Below are 14631 nucleotides of genomic sequence, written 5' to 3'. Positions count from 1 at the left end.
AAACCTAGAAAGGTTAGTGACTAGCAGAGCCAGAACTTGACTCCAGTTCTCCTAATAGTTCAGGACCCTTTCCCCCAAACCATGCTGACACAGAATTTTCAGAATATGGCCAGAAAGAGGGTCTCATCCTCATTAGTCATAGCAGGAAGTCAATAAAGTAATCTCTAAAAGTGAAAAAGAGATAGTAACACAAGCATATTCTTTTAGAATTGAAAATAAATATCAAACAATCCAGCTTAGAGAGGTAAAGGTCTCTAGGAAGGGGAAAGTGAGAATAGGGAAATGCTGTTTTTCTTAATCTTATAAATCTTTCGACTGTAAAATATGTATATATTTAATGTTGATTAAAAAAAAGCTAAAACTTAAAAACATACAAATATGAATTACTAAAGAAACATTCACCCAAACTTGCAACATACCTCCATTGAAACATACAACATATATAGATGTATAATTTGCTGCAAGATAGGAAAAGATTCAGAGATTCCAGCCACAGCTCTGGAATAGGGTCCTAGAGTCCCACTACTTTGGCAGGTATTAAAACTTCTGTTACTTAATAGTGGAAGGGCCGGGCACCGTGGCTCATGCCTGTAATCCCAGCACTTTGGGAGGCCAAGGCGGGCGGATCACCAGGTCAGGAGATCGACACTATCCTCGCCAACATGGTGAAACCCTGTCTCTACTAAACACACACACACACACACACACACACACACACACACACACACACACACAATTAGCCAGGCATGGTGGCACCCACCTGTAGTCCCAGCTACTCGGGAGGCTGAGGCAGGGAAATTGCTTCAACCCGGGAGGCAAAGGTTGTAATGAGCCGAGATCGTGCCACCGTACTCCTGTCTGGTGACAGAGCAAGACTCCATTTCAAAAAAAATAAAAAATAAAAAAAACAGTGGAAGGGCTGGGGGTCTCCAGGGAGGGGTCATAACAACCTGGAGAAGAAGATGATTGGGGCTGGAGTGAAGATTGGGAGGCACTCAGGGGTGTCAGGATAGCAGCTATTTAGCTGGTGGTTCAGAAGAATTTCATATTGTAACCATCAATACAGCTATGCTGATATATTTCCTGGTTGTTTCAGCCTGGATCAAAATGCTAAAGAAAATAATGTTAGAGAAACAAATGTAGTGGTTTTACGGATATTTTATTTTTAGTTAGATTATTGCCCATTTATTTTAAAATAAAAAAATTAAAGCCAAAATCCAGGAAATTGTTACTTGAGGTACATTAGAGTAGCTTTCAAATAAATACTTGATGTATGCAAAAGAACATCTTGAAGGCATTTGGGGAATATTGAATGTTAAGAAGACATCAAGGCAAAAATATCTGAAATGTTAGATATTTTGAATATGTGATAACAAAAGTTTCACTGTGTTTTTCAGGTTATTAAAAAGGAAAATTTAAGAAGTATTTCTTAAATTGAGTGGTGTTTTCATGAATGCTTATTTTATTAATCCGCTTTATGACTTAAAATATGTTATATGTGTTCTTTAATATGGTTGTAATATTTCATTAAAAGTGGGAAGGCTAAAGTTTTTAAAAGCTAATATAATATAAATGTTGACAAGAGCCTTTCAGATGTAATAAGTACATGGTTTTAGTATTTTAAAACTTATCTTTTCTTGTAGTTGAAAAACAGAGGTCGCTGGCTCCACTGGAATGAATTAATTAAAAATACTAATTTAGGAGATAAACAAACCAAGATTCACGACATCATAGTCCCTACGATGGACACAATTAGATATACATTTCTAATGGATTTGAGTATTACCTACGCAAAGTAAGGAACTCTGCTATAAACAAGTATTTTGAAATGTAAAAGTACCATTTTAATAGGATTATGGCAATTTTTTGAAGTATTTAAGATCATTGTTTTTCAGATAACTGAGATCCTGGGGGACTAATTGACATGTTCATGGTGACATCTGTTGGTATTGGCAAACCTGGAATGCACATTTCCCATTGCCCACTCCAAAGCCCTTGCCATCATACTTTGCTGCCTCATAAGTCACCTAACATTTTTCTGATTTGTAACAGCACACTGAAAGTCTGCTGCAGTGTTACTGTTAAAAAGATATGCATTGGGCTGAGCGTGGTGGCTCATGCCTGTAATTCCAGCACTTTGGGAGGCCAAGGTGGGCAAATCACCTGAAGTCAAGAATTTGAGACCAGCCTGACCAATGTGGAGAAACCCCGCCTCTATTAAAAATACAAAATTGCCAGGCGTGGTGCCACATACCTGTAATCTCAGCTACTCAGGAGGCTGAGGGAGGAAAATGGCTTGAACCTGGGAGGCAAAGGTTGCAGTGAGCCGAGACTGCGCCATTGTACTCCAGCCAGGACAACAAAAGCTAAACACCCGCTCTCCCCCTCTCCCCCTTTGCCCCCCTCCCACCCCGTCTTCCGCCTGCCCCCTCCCACCCCCTCTCCCCTCTCCCCTCTCCCCTCTCCCCTCTCCCCTCTCCCCTCTCCCCTCTCCCCTCTCCCCTCTCCCCTCTCCCCTCTCCCCCTCTGTCCCTCTGCCCCTCTGTCCCCCTGTCCCCTTCGCCTCTGCCCCTCTCCCTCCACACACACACAGTATGCATTCCACTGAAAGATTAAGTGTACTCCTGAGATGTCATTCTCCTATTACATTTGGCATTTTCACATATGCCCTATGCCAGTTGTGGATTCCATAACTTAATATTAAAAACTCAGACTTAACTCAGAAGAGTCCATCAAAAAAAGACACATGAAACTAATAAAAAATATGTACTGTTTGCATATCCATACCAACTTTCTTAATAACATTTAATATTTATTTTTCTTTCAAAACACTAGGCATAATTTATCATTCATAGTATTTAAACTAGACAATATTATATTCATAAATGTCTTTTTTTGATAAAGAACCTGTTTCTGAATGCATTCTATGAATAATTTTATCTTGTTTAAAAGAAAAAACAGAAAAAATAGCTTATGAGGGAAAATTAGTTTACCCCTATTTTGTGTCTGTAGTTGCATTTTTGCATTTAAAAGCTAAGCAAGGAAGACAGTTGCCAATTCTGGGACATTCCTAGTGTAGCAGTTCTTTTTTTTTTGAGATAGGGTCTCACTCTGTCACCCAGTCTGGAGTATGGTGGCACAGTCATGACTCGCTGCAATCTTAATTTCCCAGGTTCCAGCGATCCTCCTGCATCAGCCTCCCATGTAGCTGGGACTACAGGCATGCACCACTATGCCATGTGGCGTGTTTTTTTTTTTTTTTTTTTTTTTTGTAGAGACAGGGTTGCCCAGACTGATCTCGAACTCCTGAGCTCAAGGAATCCACCTGCCTCAGCCTCCCAAAGTGCTGGAATTACATGTGTGAGCCACTGTGCCCGGCAATACAGTTCTTTTGTGTCAAGAACCATTTGCCAGAATAATACTTTTAAATAAATAAGTATAAATAGAATTATACAGTAAACTATATATATATATATATATATATGCAAACCATACATATATATGTAATTATATATATATTATTTTATTTTTTCTTGAGACAGAGTTGTTCTCTGTTTCCCAGGCTGGAGTGCAGTGGTATGATCTCAGCTTACTGCAACCTCTGCCCCCTGGGTTCAAGTGATTCTCCTGCCTCAGCCTCCTGGGTATCTGGGATTACAGGCTCCTGCCACTACGCTTGGCTAATTTTTTTGTATTTTTGGTAGAGACGGGGTTTCACCACTTGGGCCAGGCTGGTCTCAAATTCCTGGCCTCAAGTGATTCACTCACCTTGGCTTTCCAAAGTGTTGGGATTACAGACATGAGCCACTGTGCCCAGCCAATTTTTTTCTATGTTGAAATACATTTATTAAAATATTGAACATATTTGGGCTATAGTAGTAATATATATGTTTCTTTCTTAGCTCATTAAATAACAAGATCTGTCAGTGGGTCTGATGACTATAATACCTTTGAAGAAGGAATGGGCATGAGGGATATTTTTGAGACACTATAACAATTGTAATGTGTAGAATAATAGCTATGATTTCTACTGGTGACAAAGGCACAGGTACTATTCATACAATTGCTACACTGTAGTCATCCAAGCTACTCAGGAGGGTGAGGCAGAAGAATAGCTTGAACCTGGGAGGCGGAGGTTGTGGTGAGCCAAGATAGTGCCATTGCACTCCAACCTGGACAACAAGAGCAAAACTCCACCTCAAAAAAAAAAAAAAAAAAAATCTGAAATCTTGCTTGAAGCCTCACTGAATAGAGAATTCACTAGAGTTTGCTTTTAGACAAATATTTTCAGTTAGTAATTGAATTGATTTTAAAATGCTGTTAACAGTATATATAACTGTTAGCTTTTGAATTCACTGTCATTCCATCCCTCACAAAACCTTTGGCTATTGAGATCACTGTGAAACAGCCTACAGCTGTCTTATTGTCATCACCCTGTTATTCTGTTCCACATGGTGCCCCCAAGTCTGTACCCTAACTGAAAAGTACAAATACAGCTCTTTTCTGAGGAGATAGACTTTGACTTTCTGTTTTAAAAAGTTAAGCATATTATTACTTATTTTATAAGCATTTTGTATATAGCAACATTATATCTATTCAAATAATAGTTTATTACTGTGAAAGTATCTGCAAGGCCAGGCACAGTGGCTCCTGTCTGTAATCCCAGTGCTTTGGGAGGCTGGGATGAGAGAATCACTTGAGGCTGAGAGTTTGAGACCAGCATGGGCAAAATAGCCAGGTCTTGTCTCTTCAAAACATTGAAAGTAAAAAAATTAGCTGGGTGTGGTGACATGCCACCTGTAGTTCTAGCTACTTGGGAAGCTGAGACAGGAGGATCACTTGAGCCCAGGAGTTTGAGGCTGCAGTGAGCTATGATCGTGCCACTTCATTCCAGACTGGGTGGCAGAGTGAGACCTCATCTCAAAAAATAGAAATAGTTCGGGCATCGTGGCTCATGCCTGTAATCTCAGCACTTTGGGAGGCTGAGGCAGGTGGATCACCTGAGGTCAGGAGTTTGAGACCAGGCTGGCCAACATAGTGAAACCTGTCTCTACTAAAAATACAAAAAATAGCCAGGTATGGTGGTGCATGCCTGTAGTCCCAGCTACTTGGGAGGCTGAGGCAGGAGGATTGCTTGAACCTGGGAGGTGGAGGTTGCAGTGAGCCAAGATCATGCCACTGTACTCCAGCCTGGGCTGGACTCTGTCTCAAAAAAAGAATAAAAAATGATACAAAATAAAGTCCCTGCAACATTATGGAAAAATGTATGCCAATCATTACTTTTATACATATTTTATGAAATAATAATTATGGGTAAAATGAGTTTTTAATGAAGATGATTTGATTCTTATGTAAGCTTTTAACTACAGCCTCCTTTAGTAGAAATGTATACTGACTTTTTTCCATTTTGAATAATATATTCATTGTTTTCATTAAGGCCACTGCTTTTTGTGGGTCCAACGGGTACAGGAAAGTCTGTGTATGTGAAGGACAAGCTAATGAATCACTTGGAAAAGGACCGGTACTTTCCTTTTTATGTTAACTTTTCTGCACGGACCAGTGCCAATCAGGTTCAGGTTAGTTTAAAGATACAAACGTGGGTCTATCATTATTAATTCTTTTGCCTTATTTGATCAGTGTTTAAAATTGTACATTAAATAAGCAACTGTATACATCTATAAATTTAAAACTTTCAAATGTTTGGGGAGTTACAAGTTTTGAAATTAATGACAAAAGTTTCAGAGAACATTTTTACATTAATAGTGGGTTATTGAGCTTTATTACCTTTTTTTTAAGCTTGAAAAGCAACAATTGATTTCTTAACTGGTGAAGGGAGTATAAAAGACACACCACACACACATGCACACACGCACGTGCATGCGTGCACAGTGGGGCAGGGATTGGGAGACCCCGGGAGAAATGAGAGGACCTTGAATTGTTCTCTCAAGACTCCTGGATGGTCCTCAGGGGCATTTGCTGCTCGCTGGACGTTTCAAACCATGGGCTATTGTGTGACCTGTGACAGGAACCACGTGAGTGCATCCCACCCTTTGACCTCAAATGTGCCAAGGTGAAACTACTTCATGAAACCTTTTCTAATTGCCATTTTTATCATCCATTCCTAAATATATACCTATCCATTCTCTCCTGACCCCATTTCTATTGTTTTAAGACTATATACTTCCCTCAACTTCAGAATCTTACAAATTTAGAACTTCTTTACTCTGGAGCTTTATTTGAATGAAAACAATAATTTTGGTTTATTTTTTCAATAGACAAGTAAGTTCCAAAAGTATTAGAACTATAAGAAAGCATCCACATTTATTTTGGCTATAAAAAGCTGCCAAATGTAAAGATTAATGCATTAAGTAAGTTAGTTTACAGATATGTTGTTGAGTACAGATGAACACAAAGAAGGAAACAACAGAAATTGGGGCTACTGGAGAGTAGAAGTGGGGAAGAGGGTGAGGACTGAAAAACCGTGTATTGGGTACTATGCTTATTACCTCAGTGATGAAATAATCTATACACCAAACCCCCGTAACACACAATTACCCATATAACCTGCATGTGTACTCCCTGAACCTGAAATAGAAGTTGGAAAGAAAAATTTATTCAGTGAAGAAAAAAATAAAAATAGATACGTTGGTTATCCAATGAGGAAAATATTGTAAAAATTTTGGTGACATTTGTAGAAATATTGTAGAAACGTGCATATACTATACAAAGATACATAAATATGTGTGTAGCAATTGTGATTGCATAGAAGGATTTCAACAAATGTCTAAATGATGTTGATTGTGAAGTTTAGTATCACCCTAAATATGAATAAATAAAAATACACACATAATGCTGCTTTGTATGATTTCCCTCAGACTTAAACTTTGTTTTTCTGGTGTTAAATATGACATTTTATGTTAAGTTAATCATTGATAAATTCAGCAGATAGCAATTGTTACTGGTAAAAATTCCATGGATTCTGGCAAAATGGGTTGTTTTACTTGTTGATACTGATTTAACATAAGTATAATAATAAATTCGTGATTCAATTATAGGTAAATATACTACTCTTCCTTTATATTTTAGAACATTATCATGGCTAGATTGGATAAAAGACGCAAAGGAGTCTTTGGACCACCTATGGGAAAGAAGTGTATAATTTTTATAGATGATATGAATATGCCTGCATTGGAGAAATACGGAGCTCAACCTCCTATTGAATTATTACGACAATTTTTTGACTGTGGACATTGGTAACTATTTCAAGTCTCAAGTTATGTGGAAGTTATAGCTCAGTTTTTCTTTCAGGTTTTCAAAGTAAAATATATTTTTCAAGCTATTTAGGGAAAAGAATGGTTGGTCAGATTTTCCTATACAGGAAGGAAGGCTTTCTAATATCTTTCTAAAAGGCTATTTTAAATTAAGAGGAAGGTACAGAGATTTCCTGTATATTCCCTGCCCCAACACATGCATAACCTCCTCAGCCTCAACATCCCCACAAATTGACACATTTGTTACAACTGATGAGCCTACATTGATAAATCACAATCACCCAAAGTCCATAGTTTACTTTAGGGTTTGCTTTATGTGTTGTACATGCTATGGGTTTGGAGAAATGTATGTGACATGTATCCATCATTATAATATGCAGAGTATTTTCACTGCTGTAAAGATACTCTGTGTTCTGTCTCTTGATTCCTCCCCCAACTCCAGCCCCTTTGTAAGAGAGCCATTGATCTCTTACTCTCTGTATAATTTAGCCATTTTCAGAATGTCAGATCGTTGAAATAATACAGTATGTAGCATTTTCAGTCTAGCTTCTTTCATTTAGTGATATGCATTTGAGTTTCCTTCAAGTCTTCTCATGGCTTGTTAGCTCATTTCTTTTTAGCACTAAGTAACATTCCATTGTCTGGATATACCACAATTTACTAATTCATTAACCTACTGAAGGACATCTTGGTTGCTTCATGTTTTTGGCAATTATGAATAAAGTTGCACTAAACATTTGCGTACAGGTTTTATGTGAACATAAGTTGTCAGCTTCTTTGAATAAATACCAAGGAACACAATTGCTGAACAATATGGTAAGAATATGTTTAGTTTTGTAAGAAACCACCAAATTATCTTCCAAAATAACCATACCATTTTGTATTCCGATCAGGAATGAATGACAGTGTTGCTCCACATCTTCTCTGGCATTTGGCATTGTCAGTGTTCTAGATTTTGGCCATTCTAATTAGTATGTGGTGGTATTTCATTGTTTTAATTTGCATTCCCTGATGACATGTGATAAGAAGCATCCTTTAATATGTTTATTTGCCCTCTGTGTATCTTACTTGGTGAGGTGTCAGTTAAGGTCTTTGGCCATTTTTAAATTGAGTTTTTTACTTATGTACTGAGTTTTAAGAGTTCTTTGTATATTTTGGATGATAGTCCTTTATCAGATGTGTCACTTACAATTATTTCTCCAAGTCAGGCCTGTCTTCGCATTCTCTTGACATTGTCTTTCGCAGAGCAGAAGTTGTTAATTTTAATGAAGTCCAGTTTTTCAACTAATCCATTGGTGTTGTGTCTGGAAAAAGTCATTGCCATACCCAAGTTCAACTAGGTTTACTCATATGCTATCTTCTAGGAGTTTTATAGTATTGCATTTATTATTTAGGCCTGTGATCCATTTTTAGTTATTTGTTGTGAAGGGTGTAAATTGTGTATAGATAAATTTTTTGCATGTGGATGTCCAGTTGTTTAACAATATTTGTTTTCTGCTGAAAGACGGGAGTCTTGCTATGTTGTCCAGGCTGTTCTCAAATGTTGGCTTCAAGCAATCCTTCTGCCTCAGCCTCCTGGGTGGTTGGGATTACAGGTGTGAGGTACTGTGACCAGCAACATTTGTTGAAAAGACTATCTTTGCTCCATAATATTGCCTTTGCTCCTTTGTCAAAGATCAGTTGACTATATTTATTGGGTCTATTTCTGGGCTCTCTATTCTGTTCCATTGACCTATTTGTCTCTTCTGCCAGTACCACATTGTCTTGACTACTGTAGTTTTATAGTAAGCCTTAAAGTTGGGTAGTGTCAGTCCTCTGACTTTGTTTTTCTCTTTCAATAGTGTTGACTAATCTGGGCCTTTGGCCTCTCCATATGAACTTTAGAATCAGTTTCTCAATATCCAAAAATAACTTGCTGGGATTTAGATTGGGATTGCATTGAATCTACCAGTCAAGTTTGGAAGAACTCTCATCTTCATAATATTGTTTTCCTATCTGTGAACATGGAGTATCTCTCTTTATTTAGTACTTTGATTTAGTCATCAACGTTGTATAGTTTTCTTCATATAGATCTTCTATGTATTTTGTTAGATATATCCCTAAGTATTTCACTGGGAGTGGGTGCTAACGTAAATGGTATGGTACCTTTTTTTTTTTTTTTTTTTTTGAGATGGAGTCTTGCTCTGTCACACCAGCTGGAGTGCAGTGGCATGATCTTGGCTCACTACAACCTCTGCCTCCGGGTTCAAGCATTCTCCTGCCTCAGCCTCCCAATTTGCTGGGATTACAGGCATGTGCCACCATGCCCAACTAACTTTTGTATTTTTAGTAGAGATGGGTTTTCTCCCTGTTAGCTAGACCGGTCTTGAACTCCTGACCTCAAGTGATCCAACAGCCTCAGCCTCCCAAAGTGCTGGGATTACAGGTGTAAGCCACTGCGCCTGGCCCAGATATCGTACTTTTAATTTCAAATTCCACTTGCTTATCGCTGGTATATGAAAAAGCAATTAACTTTTACAGGCTGTTTATTCTGCAAGCTTGCTGTAATCACTTACCAGTTTCAGGAGTTTTTTGTAGTTCTTTCATATTTTTTTTTATAGATCATCATGTTATCTGCAAACAAAGACAGTTTCATTTTTCTCTTCCCAGTCTACCTTTTTTTCCTTCTTGTCTTATTGCTAGCCTTTAGTACGATGTTGAAAAGAAGTGGTGAGAGGGGACATTCTTATCTTCTTCCTGATCTTGGTGGAAAAGCTTGGAGAGTCTCATCATTTGATATTAGCTGTAAGGATATTAACATCTTACCAAGCTGAAGATGTTAACTTTATTTTCAGTTTACTGACAGGTTTTTGGTTTTTTAGCTTTTTTGAGACACAGTCTCACTCTGTTGTCCAGGCTGGAGTGTAGTGGTGTGATCTTGGCTTATTACAACTTCTGCCTCCCAGATTCAAGTGATTCTCGTGCCCCAGCCTCCCAAGTAGCTGGGATTACAGGTATGCACCACCACACACCCAGCTAATTTTTGTATTTTTAGTAGAGATGGTTTGGCCATGTTGGCCGGGCTGGTCTCAAACTCCTGACCTCAAGTGATCTGCCTGCCTCGATATCCCAAAGTGCTGGAATTACAGGTGTGAGCCCCCATGCCAAGCTTGGAGGATTATTAATTGGCCTAACTTCCATATTGTATCTCAAGGGATAGAAAGGTCTGAGAAGAGGGAGAGAGATGGGGAACAGCCAGTCAGTGGAACAGTCAGAACACACACATTTATCAGTTATGAGTTAAGTTTTTCTTCTTATATAGGTGCAATTCAAGGTGCTCCAAAACAATTACAGTAGTAACATCAAAGATCACTCATCACAGATTACTGTACCAGACATAACAATAATAAAAAAATTTCATATATTTCAAGAATAACCAAAATGTGACACAGAGACCAGAAGTAAGCAAATGTTGCTGGAAATACGGTGCCTGTAGACCTGTTCAACACAGGGTTTCTAAAAGCCTTTTTCAGGCTGGGCATGGTGGCTCACATCTGTAATCCCGGCTCTTTGGGAGGCCAAGGTGGGCAGATCACCTGAGGACAGGAGTTCGAAACCAGTCAGACAAACATGGAGAAACCCTGTCTCTACTAAAAATACAAAATTAGCTGGGAATGGTGGCACGTGCCTGTAATCCCAGCTACTCAGGAGGCTGAGGCAGGAGAATCACTTGAACCCAGGAGATGGAAATTGTGGGAGCTGAGATGGTGCCATTGCATTCTAGCCTGGACAACAGAGTGAAACTCTCTCTCTTAAAAAAAAAACAACAAACAACAACAACAACAAAAAAAAACTGGCAGGCTACGGTGGCTCACACCTGTAATCCCAGCACTTTGGGAGGCCAAGGTGGGCAGATCATGAGGTCAGGAGATCAAGACCATCTGGCTAACAACAGTGAAACCCCATCTCTACTAAAAGTACAAAAAATTAGGTGAGCTTGGTGGCCTGCACCTGTAGTCCTAGCTGCTTGGGAGGCTGAGGCAGGAGAATCATTTGAACCTGGGAGTTGGAGGTTGCAGTGAGCTCAGATCATGCCACTGCACTCCAACCTGGGTGACAGAGTGACACTCTGTCTCAAAAAAACAAACAAAACCTTTTTCAGTTTGTAAAAGATATAGTATCAGCTGGGCATGGTGGTTCACACCTGTAATCCCAGCACTTTGGGAGGCCAGGGCAGGTGGATCACAAGGCAAGAGATCGAGACCATCCTGGCCAACATGGTAAAACCCTGTCTCTACTAAAAATACAAAAATTAGCCGGGCATGGTGGCATGCCCTGTAGTCCCAGCTACTCGGGAGGCTGAGGCAGGAGAATTGCTTGAACCTGGGAGATGGAGGTTGCAGTAAGCCGAGATCGCGTTACTGTACTGCAGCCTGGCAACAGATCAAGACTCTCTCTCAAAAAAAAAAAAAAAAAAAAAGGCACAATATCTGCAAAGCTTAATGAAGTGAAGTGAAATAAAATGGGATATGCCTACACTTCAACTGTTAGTTTTAATTATTGAAAATAACTTACAGATTACATCCTTCAAAGTACCATTCCCCCAAGTCAAGAATTTGTGGGTAGTGTCCCACCTAAGTAACCATGATCGGCACCCAATTTTTCTACCATGTTTAACCCTATATTTTCTGTGGCTGCTTGGGACTACCAGCCATATCTTTGAGATGGCTTGGTTTTGACAGCAATTTCATGGATAACCCTTGCATTCTCCCCATACCAATTTATGGTGATATCATTAGTTTCTAACGTGCAAGATACAGCACCTTTTAGTTAGGATGAATAATTCATTTCCTTCTCTTAAATGTACTTTTCTATTCCTCAATATGCCATGATTTTTTTTTTTTCTTTTTGAAACAGAGTCTTGCTCTGTCGCCAGGCGGCAGGCTAGAGTACAGTGACGCAATCTCGGCTCACTGCAACCTCCACCTCCTGGGTTCAAGCAGTTCTCCTGCCTCAGCCTCTGGGTAGCTGGGACTACAGGTACATGCCATCACGCCCAGCTAAATTTTTTTGTACTTTTAATAGAGACGGGATTTCACCATGTTGGCCAGGATGGTCTCGATCTCTTGACCTCGTGATCCGCTTGCCTCAGAAGTCAAGGGCAGACTAATTTCAAAGCTAAGTCATATTTTACAGATGCACTTTTGTTATTATAGGCCCTAGGAATTCTGCTTTCAGGAGATAACCATTGTTGAGATAATCACTGTGATTATCTCAGGAGATAGTCACCCTCCTGAGTTAATTTTTTTCTATATATTTTTACGTTTGAAAATAGGCTCATATTACATGTGATGTTTTATACATTATTTTACACTTACATATTTATCTGGAATATCCATATCAGTGCATCTTTGTCTACTCATTCATTTTACTGGCTTTTAATATTAGTTATGTGGATGTCACCATAATTTACTTAGCTGTTCTTCCATTGATGATTATTAGGGTTGTTACCAAAAACCTCATTTTCATACTTTCTAGCATGCTCTTAGCCTAAGGACTGGCTAGATAGAATCCTCCCCCAGCCTTTGTATGTGTATGTCTGGGTGTCTGGGTATGCAGTAGCTTCAATACTAAAGACTTGATGGCTTATTGACAATAGCAACCTTTTACTCTGAGCGCTTCCAACTCAATTGTTTCATTCATTTTTCCCTAATGGGTCCCTTTCTATAACAAAATGTATAGGTCCTATTTAGACATCCTTATCTACTCTGAAGTTACGGTTTGAGATGAGAAAAAGAAAATCAGGACATTGCTATAACCAGTTAGACTATATAAATTAGTGTTCAAACTGTGACATTTCTGAGAGTAAAAGGGGAGTGTTATAAATAATTACTTCAATACAACAAGCACAAGCCAGATTTGTCCTAGGTAAAATGAGATACACAGTCACCTTATCTATAAACAGCTGCAAATAGGATTGATCACTCATCTATGCTTCTAGATCTTCAATAAGAAAGGAGAAATGGAGAGCCAAACTGCAAGGAAGACTACTAGGAAAGAGAGGGAAAAGTAAGAGGAAGGGTCATTCTAGATACCCAGAATCTGGGTAACAGAATCAGTCATGGAGGGGAGAAATGAAATTCCGCTTTTTAAAAAATTCTATCCTACTCAAAGTGTTATCTGAAGTTACTCCTTTTAGAGAAGCTAAAATCTGATTAAATTTCTTGGGAGATCTATATTTCATTCCATCTTTATAACAGATTATCTAAACAGATTATCTAACAAATTTTTATGTGCTTTCTAAGGTACGACCTTAAGGACACAAGTAAAATCACGCTGGTGGACATAGAGCTGATTGCTGCAATGGGCCCTCCAGGTGGTGGAAGAAATCCAGTTACTCCCCGTTTTATTCGACATTTCAACGTCTGCAGTATTAATTCTTTTAGTGATGAAACTATGGTCCGAATCTTCTCATCTATTGTAGCATTCTACCTTAGAACTCGTGAATTTCCTCCAAAGTACTTTGTAATTGGGAACCAGATAGTTAATGGGACTATGGAGGTCAGTCAATAAAGCAGTGTAAATGTTTTGGGATTACATATTGCCCTCATTTGGCCCTTATTTTATTTTTTAACATTGTTTCCCACTTAGCTATCTACTTTGATCTTTGGTGTCAGAGAAACTGTTCAGAAGACTAGAGAATGGGAAGATCACAGGATTTGAAATCAGGGAATCTAACTTGGGTTGGGCCTTGACTGCTATTTACTAGCTATTTGACTTAGAGCAAGTAATTTGACATTCCAGAGGCTTTGTTTTTTAATCACTAAAGTTATTCACCTTTAAATGGCACAACTGTAATAACTGGGAAATAAAAGTAGAGATGGGGTTTCTATTTGGACGGGCTTGGATGGAATCAGATAATACTAAGTTCCCTTAACTTCACGATGCCTGGCTGAGTGCTATAAGCCAAAATAAACATATATGCCATGCTAGGCTTAGTACTATGCAATTTTCTCAGCCAATATAATCTTTTTTGTTTTTTTTTTTTTTGAAACAGACTCCCTTTGTTGACTAGGGTGGAGTGCAATTGTGCAATCTTGGCTCACTGCAACCTCCACCTCCACCTCCCAGGTTCAAGCCATTCTTCTGCTTCAGCCTCCTGAGTAGCTGGGGTTACAGGTGTGTGCCATGACGCCCAGCTAATTTTTGTATTTTTAATAGAGATGGGGTTTTGCCATGTTGGCCAGGCTGTTCTCGAACTCCTGACCTCAGGTGATCTGCCCCCCTCAGCCTCCCAAAGTGCTGGGATTACAGGTGTAAGCCACCGCGTCCAGCCCAAGCCAATATAATCTGATAGAGCAAATATTTTGTATAGCATTCC

General features: G+C 39.0%; 1 protein-coding gene across 1 annotated transcript in view; it reads left to right on the top strand.

Annotated features, from left to right (window-relative positions):
• DNAH12 (dynein axonemal heavy chain 12) overlaps nucleotides 1-14631 on the top strand; it is a 243749-nt gene that overhangs the window by 107733 nt on the left and 121385 nt on the right. Inside the window, exons 37-40 of the mRNA XM_064367223.1 lie at nucleotides 1644-1795; nucleotides 5438-5576; nucleotides 7087-7253; nucleotides 13556-13811. Coding sequence (XP_064223293.1) covers nucleotides 1644-1795; nucleotides 5438-5576; nucleotides 7087-7253; nucleotides 13556-13811 — 714 coding nt within the window. The remainder of the gene's footprint in view (nucleotides 1-1643; nucleotides 1796-5437; nucleotides 5577-7086; nucleotides 7254-13555; nucleotides 13812-14631) is intronic.

The sequence above is a fragment of the Aotus nancymaae genome, unplaced genomic scaffold (assembly GCF_030222135.1).
Source record: "Aotus nancymaae isolate 86718 unplaced genomic scaffold, 86718_ANA_hifiasm-v0.15.2.pri h1tg000067l, whole genome shotgun sequence".
Classification (NCBI taxonomy): domain Eukaryota; kingdom Metazoa; phylum Chordata; class Mammalia; order Primates; family Aotidae; genus Aotus; species Aotus nancymaae.
Note: the sequence above shows the minus strand (reverse complement) of the source record. Positions and strands in the feature narration are given on the sequence as shown.